General features: G+C 45.0%; 1 protein-coding gene across 5 annotated transcripts in view; it reads right to left on the reverse strand.

Annotated features, from left to right (window-relative positions):
- LOC140385858 (intermembrane lipid transfer protein VPS13B-like) overlaps nucleotides 1–24,954 on the reverse strand; it is a 1,311,478-nt gene that overhangs the window by 585,544 nt on the left and 700,980 nt on the right. For all 5 annotated transcript variants that reach the window (XM_072468452.1, XM_072468451.1, XM_072468450.1 and 2 more), the window contains exon 22: nucleotides 10,932–11,056. In XM_072468452.1, coding sequence (XP_072324553.1) covers nucleotides 10,932–11,056 — 125 coding nt within the window. The remainder of the gene's footprint in view (nucleotides 1–10,931; nucleotides 11,057–24,954) is intronic.

Raw genomic sequence — 24,954 nt, forward strand, 5'->3', positions numbered from 1 at the left:
TCAGCCGTGTCTGAAATTGCAATATGCTAATTATTTCAAACTTTCATAAAATTCGTTTAACTTTAAATTAGCTGCGCTTTGCGAGAAGCGGAAATATAACATTTCAGAGGGATGGAGAGAATCTACTGATGTGTAATCTAGGCTTTGAATGAGTGCAGAGTGAATGTGCAGTTATAATGTTTATGCAACGATGCAAAAAGGCCAACTGTAAAAAAATGAGTGAAGTGAATTCTTGCTCTATCAGTCTTATTTACATCAAATCAACAGTATAAAAGAGTGAAACAGTCTGGTCGAAGATCACATTTTGTTAAAATAAACATATAGAATCGCTAAGTTACCGGTCAGTTATCCCTTATGTATATTTCTGCTTAAACTCTAAATTATAGAGTTATACTGTTATAGATCTGAGAAATAGTTTCACCAGCAGGCTGTTCAAGAGGTAACTGGAACCTTGTGAATTTCAATTTCAAATCAATTTATCACTCTTTTCCTGTTCACAGAATAGATTCTAGTTGCCGATTCAATGTCAGTAAGTTAAACAGTTCACGCAATATAAAATCAGGAGTTCAAATGTAAATAGAAAATCAAACCTATAACTGTAAATCATGTTATAATTCAACACACTTTTCATCAAGGGAAAGGGAATGAAGTAATATGCCAGTAACAGTGCTCATGCTGAGGGTCAGAGTCTGTTCATGGAAACCATCTGTTTGAGTCCCTTCGAGCCACACCAAACACAAATGATCTTTAAAAAAAATATCCTATTCATTAATGCATCACAGCTGCACGGAGTGTTACTTCATTTTTCCATGGTAACGTCCTTTCTGTTTCAAGGATCTGATTTCAGTTTGGTAGCAACATATTCCTCCATCAATATTGAACACATTCATGTGTTAAATATTAAGAGTTATTGCAAATTCCTGAAATAGAATCGTTTCATTTTAATTAGGGTTACATCAGAACTTGTAAATCCTGAATATATCATGTTCATAACTTTATTTTATATACAATGCAGTTTGAACCATTTCTACCAGTTGGTGGCTTAATCGGACATTTCAGCTTTTAATAGGAAGTTAATTTATTTTCAAATAATGTTTTATTCGTACTCTGAACGTAGTTTAAAATTACATTTCTTCATCAAAATTAGTTTATGCGCTACAATCAAAATAACATTGCGAGGGTTATTCTGATTTCAACACTTGGGCTGCTGCTTTTGCAATTGTTCCATCACATTCCACCAATCCTACGTTAATTAGTAAGTCCGTGCAAAGTCCTCTAACCCGGTCCAGCTACTGTAAAAGAACACAACTGAAAAATTGGTTTGCTTTCACAGAGCTCAAGATGTAGTTGTATAATGATGACAATCCCGAAATGGTCTCCTCCCAACAGACTATTTAAAATAACCAGAAGGAAAAAGAAATTCAAGCGTTGCTCGTTCTATCCTGGTAAGTTACAAAATAATGAATGTTTAAGGGTTTAGGATGATAAATGTAAAAGCTGGACTATAAATGGTTGCACCTCTTTTCTCCCCAGGTTTTCAAAATGTGAACAGCACTGGCGGAAATGACATGTTTAGAAAAAAACAAACAAAAGGCACGGAGCAAATCCCACTTAAAAGTGGAAAATTTGCGAAAAATTGTTCATCATCAACTCTGCATTAATGCCGCTTTTTGCCATAAATTAAATTTTTTGCCACTTGTCTTTTTTTCCAGTATCTGTAAACTGTGTGCGTATCCTTGGCACAAGTAAAATGCGCTGGTGAATTTTAGGTACGGGAGTTCAGTTAAAATTTGGGCGAACACAACTAAGTAAAGTGCATTTTGTGCAAGTGAGCTCATTGTATGATGAGAGGAAGTTCCTTACAGGACTGATTGAAACCTCATGGAGTCCAAAGTGTATGCTGCAGTTACCTAACAACACTGCTGCTGCTGCCAACAGGCCCCTCGGCGGCTGTACAGTCAAGTAACTGAGATGAGTCCACCGCCTCGGGAGGATCCAAGACCAATTTCAAGGGTTGGTTTCTGCTTAACATCTCTGGAGGCAATGGCGCCCCTGGCAGCAGAAAAACATTGCTACTGAAATGCAAAGAGCCTTTCTATTTTCATTTGCTGGCCAGGAAGAAAGTTAATAATCGCGCAAAGGAACTGGCTGAATTGTCCTCTGTTGGAGCTAAGCAAAAACAACTGCTCGTTCCAAACAGCCAATCACCGGTTTGCCCAAGCAGCTTTCGTCTGACTGGAATGCACTAAATTTAGTGAAGCAAAGAAGAATAAAAAGAAGAAAGTCTTTCATTTCAATAGATGAACATGTAACTTTGGTCATCGCTTTTGCACAGAAACAAATGGCATGCCTAAAGTAATGACAGACACCTCTTAATATCTAAAATGACTAGCATCACAAATCACTATCCAAGGTCTTGGATAGATACGGAGACTCCTCTGTTCCAATAGTACCTCAAGCCAAACTTAATTCCAGAAGCAATGTCCGGATTTGTTTTTAAAATGAGGGTCAAATGTTCCTGAAAAGGGGTGATATGCCAGTCATGTCAAATGATACGTCAACCAATTGGTTCTCCATGTAGAATCTGATACTGTTAATATCACTGACTAAACTTGATGGTTTTGATGAGTTGGCTGCCCACGGCATTGCAGAGGTGGATGTCAAGGCTCTTGGAATTCTGGTACAAAGTTGCTTAATGGCCACATCACAAATAGAGCTCAGTTGAACTCCGAAACAGAGGACTGTTTTTTACATTCTACCGCTGGTGGGTTTCAAGTGTAGAATCCAGTCGGGGCCTTCCTACTGCCTACCCACCCACCTCTGGCCTGTTTGATTTTTTTATGGGGGAGGGGGGCGTGGAGCAGACATTAGGTTGCCAACCTTTGAGCTGGAAGGGTAGGGGGAGGATTATGGCCCTTGATAAAATCCAGCCCAGAAAAAGCTAAAGGCTAAGAAACGTGGAAAAGATGCGAGGAGCTTTCAAGTGCTCTGGTAAACCGGAGTAGTCAGGGCCTTAACAGTGCTTCAGTGGGCCTGATTTTAACGCTGTTTAAATTAATGGGTTTTGAAGTGGGTTAAAATTAGGCACCTTGTTTCATGTGGAATTGTTTAGTTCTTTTCTTATTAAAGACTGAGAAGTTGCATGAGTGAAGCAATCGCTTAATTAACCCGGGGCTATTGACCTGTCAGAGCAACCTGATAACAGCTTAAGGGATGGACTCTTGCAATGTCTGTGTTATTTAGACTGGTCAGTGATAAAGTCGACGGGTTTCACTTCAAAATTAAAGGAAAAAATATTGTGCTTTTTGACACAAATATGTGATAGAAAATATGATCCAAAAAGCATCCCTCGGTTTCTCCAAAAGTCAACAGTGGGAAAGATTAAAGAAGTTGAACAACATTAACTATGCAAGCCAAGCACAAGAATTGAATATATGAGGAGTTCGTATATGAGGGGCTTCCCTGAGAATAAAGGTAAAATTTGAACTACATCTACACCAAATGTAACTAACAACAGACAACTTGAATTGATTCAGAAAAGAACTATACATTATATTTCACAAACTCAAGATGTCCCAAAGCACTTCACAGCAAATTAAATGATTTGAAATATAGTCATTGTCAACGACTCTCCCTTGGACTGATCTGTTCCCTGTAAGAACACTATTCACGATGCCCTAATCTGCTCTTGTTTGGCCTTGTTCCGCACTGTAAACAACCACTATTTGTTGATGTACCATTGTCAATGTACTCTGTCGATTATTCTTTTGTCTACCATGTACGTACTGTGTACGTTACCTTGACTGCAGAAAAATACTTTTCACTGTACTTCGGTACATGTGAAAATAAATATCAATGAATCAATCAATCTAGCTATCAATGTAGGGTAATGCAGCAGTCAATATCTACATAGCAAGGTCCCACAAACAGCACCTAGATTATGATATGTTTTTGGTGGTGTTGCTTAAAAATAAATGTTGGCCAAGAAGCTGCAAGGACACAATTACTCTTCTTCAAATATCACCACGGGATCTTTTACATATACCCGAGAAGGCAAGTGTGACCTTGATTAATGTCCTACCCCAAAAACAGTACCACAGACAGTACTGCACTGACATAGCCGGGATCGATCAGAACTACGGGGCCAATCTCACTACTTTGACATCCCAAAAATCCAATACTAACATCCCAGAAGATGGCACGGCTACCTAATCAAACCAACGCATTGTCATACCAACTCCTAGAATGATTGATGAGGATATTGCTGAGTGTGTCTGTAATACACAACATATGGAAACTCTTTAGTGGATAATGCTACATGATGAATTTTTTTCCTAAAAAAAACTCCTCTGCTCTTGTTCAAATAGCACCATTCTTCAAATGACGTTGCCATTGAATTCATATTTTTATATTACGTCGCCCAGATTGATAATGGATACACTGCATTTAGCCCTCGATAAGTGTCAGCAGATGTAATGTTTACAATGTCTTACTCATAAATGCTTCTGTTATCGTTCCAGACCCAAGTCTGTCTTGTTTCTGCACATGATTTTTGGATGTGCATTAAAATTTAAATTTGATAAATATCTGCACAATTGCCCAAAAATGCAAAAGTCCCAAAGTTGCGAGTGAATTGTTGTCAGCCCTGTAATGGAAGTATTTGTCATATCTCATTGCTGGTTATGATATCTATTTTATTGAAACAAGTTCAAAGAACTATTCTTAAATCAAAATTGCACCATCACATGTGCCAAGGTAAGAATAATGGCCTGGTCTGAAACCTGTGGAGGTAGCAATGCTGTGAAATTTGTGATACTAAAGTGAGGATCCAGTAGTTGTGGTCCACGTAGGTACCAACAACATAGGGAGGAGCCGGAAAGAGGTTCTGTTTAAGGCTAAATTAAATAGCGGAACCTCAAATTTAATAATCTCTGATTTGTTGTCCGAGTCACAAGCAAATTGACGTAGATTAGGGAGTTCATTGCATGGCTCAAATATTTGTGTGGAAGAAATGGGTTTTGGTTCATGGGGCACCTGCACTGGGGAAAGTGAGAGCTGTACCATTGGGATAATCTACAACTGAACCATGCTGGGACCAGTGTTCTGGCAAGTCATATAACCAGTGCGGAAGAGAAGGCTTTAAGCTAAATAGTGGGGGCAAGGGATCAAGTGTAGAAAGTTGCAAACAATGAAAAAGTGAAGACAAGGCAAGACAGCAAGATATCAATAATCAGAGCGTGGCAGGAAGGATTACAAATTTAAGAATGCACCAGCCGATAAGGGCAGAGATTGCAAAAATGGTAAAAAAAAAGACTGAATTAAAGGCTCTGTATCTGAATGCACATAGCATTCGTACACAAACGATCCGATACCCATTACAGCAGCACAACGACAAAGGCTGAGACCTGAATAGTCATGGGTGCATGACTTTCAGAAGGACAGGAAGTTAGCAAAACGTGGAGGGCAACTCTGGCCTCGATTCTACTAAATGGGAACAAAGTCCCCCAGCGAGTGCATCATTTAGCCGCGTGTTTCCCAGCGCTAACAGCGCCGAGAAACTCATGGCTATTCAACACGATTTGCGTTGTATAAGGGGCCTCAGCAGGGAGCACGCGGCCGAGGCTGCACATAGCCCCGTTTTGTACATTGGGGAGCTCCTCTCGCTGGAACTCCCCAGTGTTGTGAGAGAAAGGGACGCCGAGGACTGCAAGTAAATTCCGTAGATCACAACTACTATCCTTTAAATTTGAATCACAGAATTGTATGGCGCAAAAGGAGCCCATTCGGCCCATTGTGTCTGCACCGGCTCTCCAAATGAATATTCTGACTTTGTGCTATTCCCCTGCCTTGTTCCCGCACCGCCGCACATTGTTTCTATCAAGTAATCATCTAATATCCTCTTCAATGCTTCGACTGAACCGGTCTCTACCACACTACTAGACCCAAACCACTCCCTGTGTGAAACTTTCTTACATCACATTTGCTTCATTTGGAAATCACTTTAAATATGTGCCCTCTCATTCTTTATCCTTTTACGAACAGGAAAAGTTTCTCCCTACCTACTCTGTCCAACCCCTCGTGATTTTGGACATCTCTATTAAATCCCCTGTTCCCCTTGTTCTCTCCCAAGGAAAACATTCCCAACCTCTCCAATCTATCCTCATATCTGAAGTTTCTCAGGGGACAGTTTCAAAGTTTGCGGATGATAAGCAACTTGGAAGTTTCTCATTCTTGGAACCATTCTATCAAACTTGTTCTGCAATCTCTCCAATGCAGTCACAGCCTTCCTATAATGTGGTGCCCAGAACTGTGCACAGTATTCCAGCTGAGGTCTAACTTGTGTCTTCTATATGTTCAGCACAAACTGTACTCTTCAACTTCAGCACGAACTGTTCTTCTATTCTATCCCTATTAATAAAGCCCAGGATAACATATGTTTAACAGGATAACTGCTCTCTCCACCTGTCCTGCCACCTTCAATGCTTTATGCACATACATATCCAGGTCCCTCTTCTCCTGAACCCCTTACGAGTTTTAACCTTTATTTTATATTGTCTGTCCATGTTCTTCCTACCAAAAAGCAATTCCTCACATTTCTCCGCACTGAACTTCATTTGCCACCCATCTGCCCACTCCACCAACTTGTCTTACGTCCGTTTGAAGTTCTACACTGTCCTCCTCACAGTTCACAGTACTTCCAAGTGACTTATCATCCGCAAACTTTGAAACTGTGCCCTGTGCACCAGGATCTGCTGGTGGTGGTGGTGGGAGGGGGGGGGGGGGGGAATTATCTGACCACATTGAAGCCAGAGCAAATCTCGCTATGTCACAGCAATTCCAGGAGAGGCCCAAAACAGGATTTCCGCCAGACGCAAAACAGTTCCCAATGCTCCCTGTGGCATGATCAGGATCTCACCAAAAAGGGCGAAAAACTGATCGCAACTCATTTCTATTCATTTTAATCTCATTCGTGTGATTATGAATGAAATAAATAATAACCCCCCCCCCCCCCCCAGCAAGCAGGAAGTCACCCGGGCGCAAATCACTATTGGTCCTTAAAAGCAGGGACCAGGTGTCATGGACTCCAAGTGGGAGCAAGGAGGTGGGTACCCCTCACCACTTATCCCCAGCGAGCACAAGGGTAGAGCAACAGCTGGCCAGATGCCATCGGGGGGGGTCCTTCAAGGGAGCTGAAGGTTGGGGAGCTCAGGCTGGGCTGGAGGGGGCCAGGTTGTGATCTCCCCAGGATGAGGACTGCATTGGAACTCCTTGAAGCCTGATTTCTTTCATGTTTAACACCCTATCACAGGGCAAAGCACAGCTACAGCCTGTCTGTCCTAATATCCTCTCACAGGACAGAGTCGTGCTGCAGCTTGATCCTTAAAGAAGCATTTCACTCTCCTTGAGGTTTTCCTATTGTACTTACTGGTTTACATTCCATTTCACTGCCCTTGAAGTTTCAATCGGCTCTGTGGTTTTAATGTTGCAGCATGCCTTCTTTTATACCTTTGTATTTGGTTGTTCACATTCCATTTCACTGCCCTTGACTTTTATAAGCCTCTTGATTGACAGCTGAAGGCAATCTCAAAGGGGAGAGTAGCCTTGTCTGTTTTTATAGCACTTCACGATCCATTAACTCTGAAGTGCTTCCTCGTTTGAGTAGTGTCCTTTCTGACTGTAGTTTTTCTCTAGTGGTTTTTTTCTATTCTGAATTGCTTCCCAGAAAGAGCAGGTGCTCTGTCGGAGTGCTTTTTTTTCATACCGGTTTCTTTTGAATTCTGAAGTGCTTCCTGGAAACAGCAGGTGTGCAGTACAAGAGCAACTTTTTCGACTGCATCTTTTTAAACCTCTGATACCTGAACAGCGTGCCTGCAATTGAAGAACCTTTCCACCATAGAAGCAGCTGGCACCACTCAGACATCGACATGCAAGGGTTTCCTCTGTTAAATTTATTGGATAGACAGGATGACCACACTGGGGGACCCGGAGGCCTTGAGGAATGAGGGTCTTTGCCGGCGGAAAGAGGGAGGGTCTATGCTGGCGAGAAGTGGGGGAGGTGCTGTAGGGTTATTCTGTAATTGGGGCACCCTTCTAATCATGGAGGATACGGACTTGCAGGCGCATTCGGGACTTCAGCGCAACCCAGCCCAGCTCCGCTCCAGAATAATTTCTAAATTTGAGTGGATTGCGATCTGGATCACGCAGATCTACCCGGCATAAATCGCAAATCATTTCCCACTGAAGACAACACTTCGAAATTATTTGTGAGAATTGCACCCACGATAATTAATATATATCAGTAAAAAGCAAGGGTCCCAATACCGACCCCTGGGGAACCCCACTACAAACCTTCCTCCAGCCCAAAAAATATCTATTGACCATTACTCTCTGCTTCCTATTATTCAGCCAATTTTGTAACCAAGTTGCTCCTGTTCCTTTTATTCCGTGAGATATAACTTCACAAGTCTGTTGTGTGGCACTGAATCGAATGCCTTTCACAAGTCCATCTGCACCATGTCAACAGCATTGCCCTCATCGCTCCTTCCCGTTGCCTCTTCAAAAAAGCTCCAGCAAGTTAGTTCAACACAATTTACCCTTTAAAAATCCATGCCAGCTCTTCCTCTTCAACCCTCATTTTTCCATGTAACTACTAATTCTATTCCAAATAATTGTTTCTGGAAGATTGCCCACCACTGAAGTTAAACTGACTAGCCTGTAATTGCTGGGCTTATCCTTACATCCTTTTTTGAACAAGGCACAATGTTTGCAATTCTCCAGTTCGGTGAATGCACCAGATTTCTCCCCTTATGTTTTTGTAAAATTGAGAAACCGGAGGGAAAATGCCAAACACACAAGGCTAGGGTTTCCAGCATTGCCCTCATCCAAATGGCCTCTGTCACCGGGATATTCTGGGCCCACCAAAAGTCAAAGGACTTTAGACTGGTCAGCCCCATCCCCCGCGGCTGGTCCCACCACAGCAGAAAATCCCAGCTAAAGTATCTTCAAGATTTAATGAAAAAAATTTAGGTCAATCAATATTTCTTTTTCTGAAGGGCCAGCAGAAAAAAAATCAAACTCCTTGATTTGCCTTCAAAGTTCATCAGAAAAATGCTGCCAATTTAAATTTTCCTCAAAAGTGTTGAACAAAAACAAAATGTGCATGATCCGATAAAAGAGATCAAAATCAACACTATGTGGTTAAAATATCCAGTGAGAGGGATTGATTGAATTGAGCTCCAGACAGCCAGCATGACATGTTGAAAATGAAAATCACTTATTGTCACAAGTAGGCTTCAATGAAGTTACTGCGAAAAGCCCCTAGTCGCCACATTCCGGCGCCTTTTCGGTGCAAATGGCCTCTTTCAGTGCTGCAATTAATCTATGAATGCATAAATAAATGCTTATCCAAATCAGAAACTAAGAGCAATAATAAAATCATCAGTTGCATAATGGTTAAAGCTGTATAGTGTTACTAACCTATATCTAGTTAATGTAAAAGGGTGGCACAATGGCACAGTGGTTAGCACTGCTGCCTCACAGCACCATCCTCGGGTGACAGTCTGTGTGGAGTTTGCACGTTCTCCCCGTGTTTGAGTGGATTTCCTCCGGGTGCTGCGGTTTCCTCCCCCAGTCCAAAGATGTGCAGGTGAGGTGGATTTGCCATACTAAATTGCCCCTTCGTATCCAAAGGTGTGCAGGTTAGGTGGGGATAGGGTGGGTGAGTGGGCCTAGGCGGGGTGCTCTTTCGGAGGGTGGGTGCAGATCTAATGGGCCAAATGGCCTCATTCTGCACTGTAGTGATTCCATCCTATTCTATTCATAACAAGATCCTACCAGCTACAGAAAGGACATCCAACCCATTGGAGCAGGAGGCTGCAGCCATATGTTTCAGGTTTTGTGAGCTGCATATGATTAAATTGCTTTTGCGTCCTGTAGGTTCAACAGCATCACTCTCCTTTTCAGTTATATGTTTTCCACATTATTGGAAAATCATTCCAAACATCACATGGTTGATGAGTGTTGGTGCATTGTGAGATGCAGAAAAGTAGTCTCCAATCCGTGGCTCGTACCGCCCCACCAAACACTTAAATTGGCTGGTGCTCCTTCTCTCTGACCTGGTTTGTAGCCTGGCCCACAGTTCTTTCATCTGTGGCATTGCCTCAACAATATTCTCTCCTACTCATTGCCCAAGGTTGCTATTTCTTCGCCCACTGCTTGTGTTTTTCACGGTTCCCAGACAGAGGACTGACGGACAAAGGCCAATGCCTCAAGTTTACTCATACAACAGGAGGCTTTTCCCAATCTTCCTGGCCCCGTATAGCTCAAAGCATTGCAATTGGCAAGGGTTAAACTGATGTACACAGTAACCATTAAAAGTCAGATATTGTGAGATGATCTGAGACCTATCTCTTCAACAAAGAAGGATTCCAACGCCAACAATAACTGCCACTTGCATTATCGGACAGAAAAAATTCACCCAGAGCCACAGAAGGGGAAATTAGAAAGCGTTCAAACACTTGTCAAGGGTGTAGGTTTTAAGACAAATCTTAAAGAAGAGAGAGGCAGATAGGTGGCAAGGATTAGGAAGGGAATTCCAGAGATTAGGCCCGAGATGGCCTGACTACCAATGGTATGACAAGAGGTCAGCATTGGGGAGGGCACAAAGACCTGGGATGGCTGCGGGCCTGGAGGAGGGGGGAGGGCCATGGAGGGAACTGAAAATGAGAACTGAATGAGAATTTAAAATTAAGGCATTTACTGGGCCTGGAATGATCGTAGGTCAGCGAGCACGGGGTTAATGGCCGAACAGGAGTTGGTGTAAGTCAGAGTATGGCAGCACAGTCTGAGATGAAAGCATCCTGAATAGTGCTGTTTCAATTACTTAAAAAATAAATCGGACCACATCTGTGCCTAAGAGTGGCACCACCTACCTGAAGTGTTAGTCGCTTGACTGCATCCCATACCAATCCAATGAATTCCTTCATTCTTTCTTCTGGATTGCTCCATTCTTCAGAGCTTTGCATTACTTTTATGGGGACAGAGAGCAGGCGAGATTCTTGAACAAGAACAAATGACAGTTGCAATTAGTAATGAAAAGCCGATGGATGGAAGTATTACCTACGCTTTGTACAAACCGCAACCTTATGATACCCTATAAATTCCATTGCTAAAATGCTGAATTGCAATCAGATTTACAATATGCATTAACAACAGGATTCATTCCAGTTTTACTGTTGTTTTTCCGACCACAAACAGATTTATAAATTGTTATAAGCGCTAATGTAGGAAAGAGGTCTCACGGTCATATTTATTGCGCAAAACACATGTTCATAAACAGCATCCTAAAAGCACAGTATTTTCCCTAAATCTAGTTTGTCATACGGAATGAAAATCAGAGTTGGGAACGGAAAGATGAAGAAAATACTTGGATTAAATATTCTCACTCATAGAATCCAATTCAAATAAAATGTGAAGTGTGTCTTCCTGAAGACTTTGGAACAATAGATTCAGTTGAGATGCAGATTATAAACTAGACGTTTAATAAAAGCCTAAATAGAAAGGGAAATGGGTAAGATTAGCAACATGGGGACAATCTGCAAATGTCCACACCCAAGCTGCAAATGGCCTTCTTCAAATCCATGGCGTAGTCTGCCATCCGCTGAAAATTCAGAAAACAGTTTCCATCAGAGACACGAGTTTCAAAAGCAAAGTTCTGAAATAATCCTCGAGTGTGGATCTAATGAATTAAATTGATCCTCATTTGCCTTGATTCCCAGTTCTCATAAAGATCTACATTTCTCATCAACTTCCAGAACAACTTAATACTCCATTTTGACAAAAGAAAAATACCAAAGGACCCGGTACAGAAATCTGTGAAGATGTTGAGAAAACAATCTCCTTGACGGAATGGACAAGAAATGCTCGCCGAGCCAGCAAAGCCCACATCCCTTAAAAAAACGAATTTAATAAAAGGTTAAAGAAACAGCAGAGAAGCCATGCCATATCTTCCAACGAAGACCTCATTAATTACACACTGGGGATTTAGCGCTGTATTCCATGGCAAGGCAGACATGATGGCATGCATTCAAGGATTTTTCATAATAATAATAATATTATTATTATGCACATCATATTCACAGCTGATGTTTTGACTGAACAAAAACAAAGTTATATATTTTCCCATGTTTTTTTTAAAAAAAGAGGAACTGTTTTTACTATACGACCATTGGACTACAAGCCAGGATGGTAAATGGCCTTACATGGGAATGTCAACTCGTGTGGTCATCAGGAGATTAAGTTTTATTGATGGACATAACATTTGATGAGTAGCAGATGGGAAGACACCATCAAAAGATGCATAAACAACTTGGATATTACAAAGTCTGCTCGGTCTTGCAATGTCTGTGAGGAAAATTGATAAGGACTGAGACTTGTTTTGAGAATGCCTGAACCAGACCTCGAAAGGCTGTAATGGAGTCAGATATTTGGCTGAAAGGGACGCTGCATCCAGGACTGAGGGCTGCAGCTTTAGTGGAATAGTCAACCACTGAAGACGGAGGAAGGGACATCGGAGTGACTAGTTAAGGAGTCCGCCACTGTAAGGTTACACAGAAGTCTTGGTCATATAAGTACCAAGGGGTTGTTTACCAATTTAGCGTCCTGTTGTGGAAGACACTAAGTTGGGGTTACCAATTTTAGAGGAGCTTCCGTGGAACAGGCCAATTTGGGGTTATTGTTTGCGCTTCAAAAAAATATCTTTCTTCATTTCTTCCGATATATATAATATTCTCCTTTCAATAAAGTTATCTATCTTTCTTTTCATTTATTTCTTTTCTATATTGTCAATTACAATTGTCATATCATTATTATCATTATTCAATGTTCAATATAATTGTTGTTTTCACACATTACTGAGCATTGTCACTCATTCCTGTTAGGTACAGAGTATAGCACCGAACCCATGGGAGACTCTGAAGGGGCTCCTCCTTACCATAGCTTGCACCCACAGGAACATAGAAACAGGAGTAGACCCATTCAGCTCCTCAAGTCTATTCCGCTATTAAGTTAGATCATGGCTGATCCACATCGTAACTCATAGGATAACATAGAAAGAGGCCACAAGGCCCAATTTGACGGGCCATCTCTCTGCAGAAGCTCAACAGTTCCACTCCCTAATTTTTCCACACAGCCCTGCCACTTTCTTTATCTTCAGGTGTTTATCCAACTGCCTTTTGAAGGCCACAACTGAATCCGCCTCCACCACACGCTCAGCAATATATTCCAGATCCTCTTTGGCATGGTCTCTTCTGCCATTCACCTTAAAATTTGCGTCCTTTGGTTCCAGACCCTTTTGCCAATGGGAAGTCTCTCCCACTCTATGACTATCTACTTTGTCTCAGCCCCTTGCGATCTTGAACACCTCGATCAAACCTTCTCATCCTCACAGAGAACACACCAGCTTCTCCAATTTCTCCTCATAACTAAATCCCTCATCCATGGAACCATTCTTTTTTGCCCCCTCTCTAAAGGCTTCGGGCGGAATTCTCCTCCCCCACACCGGGTGGGATAATCGCCGGGGCACCGCGCGAGTCCCACCACACCGCCCCGACACCTGCACGCGATTCTCCCACCCCCCCGCCCCCCCCCCCCCCAAACCTGCACGTCGAGAATCACACCTGGCCGCTCAGAGAATCGCCGCTCGCTGTTTGCAAAAGGCGAGCGGCGATTCTCCAGCCCGGATGGGCCGAGCGGCCGCCCCAACACGACAGGTTCCCACCGGCGCCGTCCACAGCTGCCAGTGGGAATTGTGAGGGAACGCTGGGGGGGGCGGCCTGTGGGGGGGGTTCCTGCACCGGGGGGGCCTCTGATGGGGTCTGGCCCGCGATCGGTGCCCACCGATCGGTGGGCCGGCCTCTCTAAAGGAGGACCTCCTTTCCTCCGCCGCCCCGCAAGATCCATCCGCCATCTTCTTGCGGGGCGGCCTCGCGGAGGATGGCAACCGCGCATGCACGTCATTTGTGACGTCATTTATGCGCCGCCAGCCACGTCATTTACGCGGCGTCAAGGCCCAGCGCGTGTAAATTACGCAACGCTGCTCCTAGCCCCCCGGGGGCGGGGGAATAGGGGGCTGGGAGCGGGCTCCAACACCGGAGTGAAACACTCCAGTTTTCACTCCGGCGTCGGCACTTAGACTCCATTTAGGAGAATCGCGCTCAACACATCCGTCCTAAAGTGATGCCCTGAACTGGACTCAGTACTCCAGCTGAAGCTGAACCAATGTCTCATCAAGGTACACATCTTTTGTACTCTATGCCTCTATTTGTAAAGCCCAGGGTCTTGTATGCCTTTTCAATCATTTTCTAAACCTGCATTGCCACCTTAATTGATTTCATAGAATTTACAGTGCAGAAGGAGGCCATTCAGCCCATCGAGTCTGCACTGACTCTTGGAAAGAGCACCCTGCCCAAGGTCGATACCTCCACCCTATCCCCATAACCCAGTAACCCCACCCAACACTAAGGGCAATTGTGGACACTAAGGGCAATTTATCATGGCCAATCCACCTAACCTGCACATCTTTGGACTGTGGGAGGAAACCGGAGCACCCGGAGAAAACCCACGCACACACGGGGAGGATGTGCAGACTCCGCACAGACAGTGACCCAAGCCGGAATCGAACCTGGGACCCTGGAGCTGTGAAGCAATTGTGCTATCCACAATGCTACCGTGCTGCCCTTTGTGGTCTCTTTGACCCTGCAACCACTTTAGAATTGTCACCCTTTGGTTTATATTGCCTCTCCTCGTCCCCTACTTCTCAGGCCAAGGATCTTGTCTACATTTTTTGCAGCTTTCTCGACTGAAGTTCCACTGCAAAGACCTGAGCACAAAATCTAGGCTGACACTGAGGGAGCTCTGCACTGTCAGAGATACAGTCTTTTTGGATGCAATGGTAAACCAAGGTCTCTTCAGCTCTCATGTGGGCATCACAGCATTATTTGACAACACACTAGGGAATTTCTCTTGGAGTGCAGGTCATTATTTATCCCTCAAATAGTACCTGGAATAGATTACCTAATCATTTATTTCATTGTTCTTTGTGGGGCCTTGCTATGCACAGATTGGTTGCCATTATTTCTGACATTACAATAATGACCACACTTCAAAAGTATCTCATCGGGTTGAAACATGCTTTGCTGTGCCCTGAAGTGTCCTAGTCTTTCCTTCTCCCATGGAAAAAATTCAGAACAGATAAGTTACCAGGAGCAATTTTACAAGGAACAAAAAAAATGACCCACGTTGGTTAAAAATTAACGCTGTCATGATCTCAGGTTTTATGACCCTATTGATACTTATTCAAGTGTATAATTGTGTTATTTTCATCACTCCAGTGCCAGGATTATTCTGATACACTCAACTGGTTTTTATTTGTTCAGGGTTGCCAATTATCTTTCAAAACGCCTTTGGTACTCCAGAAATATTACTGAATGTTGCTCAACATTAACTTCTTTTTTTAAAATCTTTTACTCAGAAATGGTTTTTATATATCCTCAGAGCCCAGTGTAAAAAATGCATTTTCTGGAGTGTGATACCCAAAAATACAAACGGGTACGCAGCTCTACATCCACAGTATGAGCAGCAGTAGAGACTTTTAAATCCATTTCAGTAATGTGACAAAAGGTGCTGGTGTTTGTGTGGGGCCGGGGGGGGGGGGGGGGGGGGGATTGTGGAGAGGTGCATTTAAGAGAGGCCGCTACAGACCATGCTCTCAATCATCATCCAGTGGCCCAGAACATCTGGGTAATAGAGTACCGGTATGGCTGTCTGTCCTAAATTGAAGGTACTGGGGAAACTCCCAAAACTCCATCGATGAAATAAATTAGATTGCAAACGAGCTGGACTTTCAGAGACCAGAATCTTTTCCTGTTGAAGTACTGATGGTGTCCAAGAGAACACATAATGGTCAGTTGGGTGCAATGTGGAATCTGGCTTGTGGAATCCTATAAAAGTTGCAGGGTCCTGCCTTTTAATCACCTGTTTACCTTCAGGAAGTGATTGAACTGGCTTGCTCTGGAAGTAGAAGCAAGTCAAACTGTGGGAAACCTGTGAGTGGAGACCATTCATCTCCTGAATTGCCTCACAAGCCTAGTTTCCTTCGGCTGCTCCTCCTGTTCCTCTGAAGAACAGAACGGGCAAATTGCCCACTGCGTCCTTATCGGGATTAGAGGACTGGGCAGGAAGGGAAATTAGAGCTCCACAGCAGAAAGGTAACGTGAAAACATTTGACAAACAGCTTAGAAACAAGCTCAATTTTAGAATTCTCATTCTTGTTTTCAAATCTATCCATGGCCTTGCCATTCCCTGTCCCTGCAGCCTCCTCCAGGTCTACACATCGCCTCATCACCTATTATGCTCTTAGGTTAAGGGCATTTTCCTGCTCAGCCTCAATTTTTGGGTTCGGGGGAGCAAATAGGATGGGAAACAGAGAAATAAACTTTTCTCTGTCCCGAGCTGGGAGTGGGAGGGGTGGTGTTAGGGGGAGGCGCATAAATCTGAAAACCGCTTCAGATTTGGGGCACCCTCTCCTCTGGGACCTTGGAGCTCCAGCCCTCCCTCATCTCCTGGCCTACCGCCCCAGTGGCACAATTAACTCCCTCCAGATCCCCTACCCTCCCAACCCAGAGACCCCTGGGACTTATCATGAGGATGGTCCCGGGAGTTAGTTCCAGGCAGAGCGCTGCAGTATCTCTTCCGGCCACTGCAGCAGCACTGAGCCTGAAATGGTTGGAGAGCTATCAACCAATCTCTCACGGGCAGGACCTACTTCAAAGGGCGAATGGAAGTCCCGCTCCTACCCATGGTAAAACTGTTTTATAAGTGGAAGCTGTTGCTGTTCGCAGATTCCTTTACATCCGCAGACAACATTTCTATTTCAAAACTGGTCATAGTCATAGAAGTTACAGTGCAGAAGGAGGCCATTCGGCCCATCGAGTCTTCACCGGCTCTTGGAAAGAGCACCCTACCAAAGCCCACACCTCCACCCTATCCCTATAACCCAGTAACCCCACCCAACACGAAGGGCAATTTTTGGACACTAAGGGCAATTTTAGCATGGCCAATCCACCTGCACATCTTTGGACTGTGGAAGGAAACCGGAGCACCCGGAGGAAACCCACGCTACACGGGGAGAACGTGCAGACTCCACACAGACAGTGACCCAAGCCGGGAATCGAACCTGGGACCCTGGAGCTGTGAAGCAATTGTGCTAACCACTATGCTACCGTGCTGCCAATTATATGCAGACATGATTGGCACTGTGCATAATTGGGCTGGTAATAATGGAAGATGGCACTGATTACATAAGAATATTAACATGAACTAACTCAAACAAAGGTGAGCATTTTATCCAGATACTTCCTCTGCTGGAATTGGTAGTGAACTATTGGGTGGTTGCTAAAATGGAGGGAAGATTTCCTGGCAAAGATTAGGTGGTATTGTTTGGAAAATTTGAACTTTGTTGTGTACCCTTGCAGGTCACAAATGCTTATAATTTAATTTTCCCGGGGTACAGTGAAAAGTATTGTTCTGCGAACAGTCCAGACAGATCGGGCGCGATTCTCCACTCCCGTGCCGGTTGGGAGAATCGCCTGGGTCGCCAAATTTTCCCACGACGCCGGTCCAACGCCCTCCCACGATTCTCCCAAGCGGCGAGAACGGCCCCGTCGAGTTCCGCGCGGCGCAGGCTGGAGAATCGCCCGAGATACCCAAAATGGCGATTCTCCGGCACCCGTGCTATTCTCAGGCCCGGGTTGGGCGAGCGGCCAGCCCAAAACGGCGGGTTCCCCCCGGCGGCGTCCACACCTGGTCGCTGCCGGCGGGAACAGCACGGGAACGCTGGGGGGGGGGGGATCCTGCACCGGGGGGGGGGGCCTGAAATGGGGTGTGGCCCGCGATCGGTGCCCACCGATCGTCGGGGCGTCCTCTCTGAAGGAGGACCTCCTTTCTTCCGCAGCCCCACAAGATCCGTCTGACATCTTCTTGCGGGGCGGACTCGGAGAGAACGGCAACCACGCATGCGCGGGTGACGCCAGTTATCCGGCGCCGGCCGCGTCATGTATGCGGCGCTACTCCTGGCCCATTATCGGGCCCTGAATCGGTCGGGATAGGGGCCGTTTCACACCGTCGTGAACCTCGACGGCGTTCACGACGGCGCGAACACTCTGCCTCCATTTCGGAGAATTCCGCCCCTCGTTTCATCCATGAAAAAACAGGACATACGATACAGACACAATGTAAATACATAAACACAGACATTGTGTGAAGCATATAGAGTGCAGTGCTACTCAGTGGAGAAGATGTGTGGAGAGATCAGTTCAGTCCATAAGAGACACATTCAGGAGTCTGATAACAGGGGGAACAAGTTGTTTTTGAATCTGTTGCTGCGTGTACTCTGACTGTTGTATCTCCTGCCTGATGGAGGAGGTTGGAAGAGAGAATAACCCAGGTGGGAGGGGTTTTCAATCATGCTCCCTGCTTTCCCAAGGCAGTGGGAGGTGTAGCCAGAGTCAATGGATGGGAGGCAGGTTCACGTGATGGACTAGGCTGTGTTCATGACTCTGTAGTTCTTACGATCTTGGGCCAAGCAGTTGCCATAACAGACTGCGATGCAACGGGGTAGTAGGCTTTCTATGGTACATCTGTAAAAATTGGGAAGACATAGGGCGGGATTCACCCCTACCCGGGGGGCGGGGGTTCCTGGCGGGACGGAGTGGTGTGAACCACTCTGGCGTCGGGCCGCCCCAAAGGTGCGGAATCCTCCGCACCTTCAGGGGCTAGGCCCGCCCCGGAGTGGTTGGCGCCCCGCCGGCCGGTGGGAAAGGGGCCTGGCGCCACGCCAACCGCCGCCGAAGGGCCTCCGCCCGCCTGCGGATCGGTGGGCCCCAATCGCGGGACAGGCCACCGTGGGGGCACCTCCCAGGGCCAGATCCTTCCCGTGCCCTCCCCAGAACCCCGGAGCCCGCTCGCGCCGCCAGGTCCCACCGGAATGGGACCTACTCCAATTTACGCCGGCGGGGCCAGCAACAGACGGGCGGGACTTCGGCCCATCGCGGGCCGGAGATTTCGGGCACCCTGGCGCCCATTGAGTCGCGCCGGACCCCGCCATTCTCTGAGGCGAGCGGCACGTCTCACGCCGGGGCGGTTTTTTTTGGGGCAGGAGAATTAGGAGGACAGCAGGGGCTGGATTCACACCGACCCCGGCGATTCTCCCACCCGGCGGGGGGGTCGGAGAATCCCGCCCTCAATATGGGCATGCCAAATTCCCTTAGTTTCCTGAGGAAGTATAGGTGCTGTTGTGCTTTCTTGGTCGTAGCATCGACATGGGGACAGATTGTTGGTGATATACACAAGTAGGAATTTGAAGCTGTCAGCCATCTCCACCTCGACACCATTGATACAGACAAGGGTGTGTATGATTCTTCACTTCCTGAAGTCAATGACGAGCTCCTTAGTTTTGCTGATGTTGAGGGAGAGACTGTCATCGTTACACCACGCCACTAGGTTCTCAATCTCCCTCCTGTAATCTGACTCATCATTTTTCGAGATCCGACCCACTGTAGTCGTGTCGTCAGCAAACTTGCAGATGGAGTTGGGAGCCGAATTTTGCCACACAGTCTTATGTGTGTAGGGAGTATAGTAGGGGGCTAAGTACGCAGCTTTGCAGGGCCCCGGTATTAAGGACTATCGTAGAGGTGTTGTTGGTTATCCTTACTGATTGTGGTCTACGGATTAGGAAGTCGAGGATGCAGTTGCAGAGGGAGGAGCCAAGTCCTCGGTTTTGGAGTTTTGAGACAAGCTTGGCTGGGATTATGCTGCTGAAGGCGGAGCTGTAGTCAATGAATAGGAGTCTGATGTACAAGTCCTTGTGGTCGAGATGCTCCAGGGATGAGTGTAGTGCCAAGGAGATAGCGCCTGCTGTGGACTGGTTGTGGTGGTATGCGAATTGCAGTGGATCAAGGCATTCTTGGAGTATGGAGTTGATGCGTTGCATGACCAACCTCTCGAAGCACTTCATAATGATGGATGTCAAGGAGGGGAGTCGTTGAGACATCTTTGTTATACAGATGATGATTGTGAATTTATCCTTTCAGCACCTTTAATTATGCCTTCAATAATATACAGGACTTAGTGCGATATATCTTCTTGATCATGCACCAGGGCAAAAGATAATCTCCTGGGTGGTGCGAGCAAAGGAAAGTTGGACAGGAAGAACCGCACCTTCTGGAAAATTAGAAAGATTCCCCTTCAGATATATTTGTTCTGCCTGCCCTGATTTTTGGTTGGATGCCGTGTACAAGCAATGTAATCATAGAATTTACAGTGCAGAAGGAGGCCATTCGACCCATCGCGTCTGCACCGGCCCTTGGAATGAGCACCCCACTTAATATGGCGAGAAATAATGCCCAAAATGAACTTGCCATTAAGTCCATAAATTAGTATTTTTTTAAATTTTAGTCAATAGATTTTCATCGCCACAGAGTAAAAACCCTGGATCTGCATCCCAGACAGCACTGTGGGTGTACCTACACCACATGGATTGCAGCAGTTCAAGAAGGTGGCTCATCACCACCTTCTCAAGGGCAATTAAGGATGGACAATAAAAATGCTGGCCTAGCCGGTGGCACCCAAGCACCGTGAAATAATTTTTAAAATCCTAGTTGAACAGAAACAAATAAAAGCAAAGGACGAGGGCTAGCAAATCCCAATCACAAAACCAAATTAGACTCCATATCACATTCATTCCCAGAGATCAGGAAGCAACAGTCAGCACCAAAATTTGGATAGAAAAAGTGAATAAGCTGATCCTATTACAATTGCAATATTAACTTCTACTCACATTAGCTACCTGTGTTCCAAATTGTGAAAGTAACAAAGCCATATTTTAAAGGAATGCTCTGCCATAAATATTGAAGCTGTCATTACAATGTCAGGAATAAATAAAAATAAAGATTCTTGATCAATGACTGGATGATTCCTGAGCAAGATTACACTAGTGTAATGCTATCCATATACATTTTCTTGTGCCTCCAAGTATATTAAGTCTTAGGTCATGTTGCCTTTCATTTTAATGCCTTCAACAAGAACATGTTCCGCTCTGAGAGTATTCCCTCATAACTCATCCCAAGTTACTTTTCCCTGAATGCTTCAATGCATAAATATCCTTTATACGGTCCAGTGCCCAAAAATCACACAATTCATTCCAAATACGATCTTGCCAATGAGCTTTACAGGGCAGAGAATAATGTTTTCCGATTAATAATCAAATGCCCCTGAGGTGCACAGTTCTTCATTTGAGTTTTTCCAATAGTGGAATTGTAAGCAAAAATAAATCTTCTATTGTTTCTCACTATTGTTGCTACCAGCAACCTTGTTTATTTTGCTACAATCCAAAGCATTTTAATATTTGATTAATTATCAACTGACTTGTTTGATTCTCGAGTCATAAACTTCAGGAACTTATCATATTGGTATTTTTCTACATCTATAACAACAAACGTGAAACTTTTGTTGTTGTCATGACAGTAGGTTTGCCCCCAACAGTTTGATTCTCCCACAAGCTTATCGTTTTTAAGTTCTGTGCATTTTTGATCTCAGTCTTTTTTTCATAAATTTAGAGTACCCAACTATTTTTTTCCAATTAAGGGGCAACTTAGCGTGGCCAATCCACCTACCCTGCACATTTTTGGGTTGTGGGGGTGAAACCCACGCAACCACGGGGAGAATGTGCAAACTCCACACTGACAGTGACCCAGGGCCGGGATCGAACCCGGGTCCTCAGCGCCATAGGCAGCAGTGCTGACCCACCGTGCCACCGTGCTGCCCCTTGATCTCAGTCTTAAATGTCATTGAAAATCAAGTGTGTTACTTTTACATTGCACCGTTCAATGTGGCATATAATGTAGCATCTGTCCCATTTCATTTATTATTGTGGCAACGCTTCTGTTACCTCTCTGTAATTCACTTATTCTGTCACTCCCTCATTTTGGCTGTGCACATACCTCAAATGTTAAAAATTCTCCTGATTGCCATTATGTGGTTCCTTGGGGTCTTGTTTAAAACAAACTGCAGCTGAAACTTTGCAGAGGCACTGCCAGTCACTCAGCATAACTTTGGCAGAAAACCAGCAGGATCCTCAGAGAAACCACAGAGACAGTTATACTGGGAGCTTCCTCACTGACTTATAAGGAGGAAAAAACAGCTACTAGAGCACGCCGCAGGATGGACACGCTGTGGCACATGGCTTAACTGCCAGCTCTGCAAAGCCTCTCCACCACCTGGAAGGCACAAATCGGGAGTATGATGGAAAACACCCCACTGGCCTGGAGAGGTACAGCTATAACATCATTCAAGAAGCTCAACACCATTCAGGACAAGCGTGTCTGATTGATTAGCAATCCATTTGCCAGCTTAAGCATCCACCCCCTTCCACCACAGGCATACCGTGGTTCTGGTGTGTCATATTGACAGGATGTATGAAAACACAGGGCGTACGACAGTGTAATGTTGGCGAGTGATTATCCTGGATGCCTGTGCAGACAGACAGCTCCCGAGGGAGTTCTCACTGTGATCATGTCTCCAGGGCCATCTGCTGCCACCATGGCTCTTTTCCCCCTCTAATTCATCACTTTTGTCCATTAAGTACCCCTTGCTTTAACTGTGGGTGAATTCTAAGCCAAAACTCATTAGTGGCTAGTTTAAACAGACTCGGTCTGATGGTTCAAAGCCCATCCACCCACTTGCACTGTGTGCCCTGGTAAAGATCTGATGTAAGATCGGTCTGTGGATTCTCTCTCAAATCATATTTCAAATTGCTGGACTTCACTGGACATCTAGATCAGTCATTTTCAAACTCAGGGTCGTGGGCTGGTGTTGAGAGGGTCACGGAGTGATCGGTCACGGAGTGATCGGTCGCAACGTTCCCGATCGCAGGAAGCAGTGCCCAATGGCCGAGGCCGGCTTTTTAAAATGCCAGCTGAGGCTGGCTTTTAAGAATGCCGGCCGTCCCGTGCCTCCTCAGCCAGATTGTAATGAAAAAATGGAAAAATGTGGCATTTGGGCTGAGGGTTGTCCTTGGAGGACTTGGTATTTTTGTTGGGGAACCAATGTTGGGCGAAGGGAGCAGATTACCAACTTGAGCTGGTGTCTTTAGGCACCAGTCAATGCCTTGAAGCTCATCTGCTTGCCGTTCAATTAAATCATGTCTAGTCTTTGACCATGTTGCGGGAGAGGAAAAAGATGGTTGGCCACTATTTTTATCTGCGGGTATGTGTGGAGTCGACCCCAATGGGAGTTTTTGTTGTTTATGGGCTGAAAATGTTTGGTTAGAAAAGGGTGCGTGCTGGGGCTCGCGGGGGCCGTTGCTGTTTGAAGACAAGCGGCGGTTGACAACGCAAACAGGAGGCACGTGCTGGCGCTCGCAGGGCGCTCGTTAAAAATAGCGGCAGTTAAGAGCATTTGAGAGGGGTTGAGTTGGCGAAAGGCAGCCTGAGAGGAAGGCAGCCGATGACCGGAGCAGAAGAAAAATGCCAACGGCGTGCAGAGGCTGGGCGAACGGCTCCACAAAGCGAACAAGGTGCCAACGGCTACAAAGAACAAGGTCATAAAGAAATAAATAAAGAGCAGGAGGAATAAAGAAGAAAATGCTGTGAGGCTCGCTTTTAAAAATCAAGCAGCCCAGAAAATACATCGGAAGACCCAAGACTAAAAGAATAATGATTGACAAGGAAGACCTGAAGGTCTTACTACTGGCCCAAAACATCCAAAGAAAAGATCTTAAATATCCTTTTTTAAAAATATATATATTTTTATTCTTTTAATTTTGTAAATAAACTTAAGTTAAGTTGATAACCTGAAAGAATGGTTATTAGAAAGTTTACTTATTCTACTTAAAAAGCCTGACCCGCGAGTAGAGCTATTGAGTGATAGGTAAATGAAATCTTCTAGGAAGATATGGGTTATACTGGTGGTTAACTTAAAAAATTAGTTTGACCCAAATAGCACCCACCTAAGTCTGTCTAGGATTTAGGGACACAAGGGACTCCCTGTTCACCACTTGGAATTTCTTGACCCTTTTTGGTTTAGGAGGAGATTTCTTAGTGATTTCTTGACACTTTTTGGTTTAGGGGAAGATTTCTTGGTGGTTTTAACTTCAGGATGTAGCAGTGTGCAGGCCCGGAGCCCAGCAGGGCAGACTGCCTCCTCCGTATGTCAGCACGCTGTCCCAGGAGCAGATTGTTTTTTTAAATCGATGGCGTCTTCCCACAAGAAACAGCGGCAGATAGCAGGTCACACGCCTGTTACACTGACGTCGCGTGTTCTGGGTGCAAAATTACTGAAGAGATTTTCTCAGTTTTGTAGCTGCCAGCAAGCAAACAGGACTGTGTGAAGAACTGAAGATTAATGTTTTTGGACTAAGGAAGAGAGGGCCAGAGACTCAAACAGGCCAGGATCTCACAACTGAACCTGCTGGAGAGAGATTCACAGGAGAGTCCATGGCAGGCCAAAGCAGTGAGCTCCAGGATCTCTGATGAACAACAAATACAGAAATGTAACATGGAATGACAAAGCAAGTGAGATCGTGAGGACCAAGCAGGTTCACCTACCGCATTAACGATCAGCGAAAATGGCAGGTCGCGAAGATTGACCGGTATGTAAAAAAGGGGCCCCGGAAAAATACACTAATCTAGATCACATTTCTGCATCGGAAAAAAAGACCTTGCTTCTGTCCAGAATCTGCTGGCATTATATTTGTCTCTTCAATTCAGAGAGCTGTGGAAAACCATTAATTTACGTAATCTTTCAAGCTTGGCTTCAAATTCCTGGACTATTCTCAACATCACGAAGATGGACTACACTGGCTATGCCACAAGACCTAAATTCTGGCTGGAATTCTTCAGT

This window comes from Scyliorhinus torazame, chromosome 11 (genome assembly GCF_047496885.1).
Source record: "Scyliorhinus torazame isolate Kashiwa2021f chromosome 11, sScyTor2.1, whole genome shotgun sequence".
Lineage (NCBI taxonomy): Eukaryota > Metazoa > Chordata > Chondrichthyes > Carcharhiniformes > Scyliorhinidae > Scyliorhinus > Scyliorhinus torazame.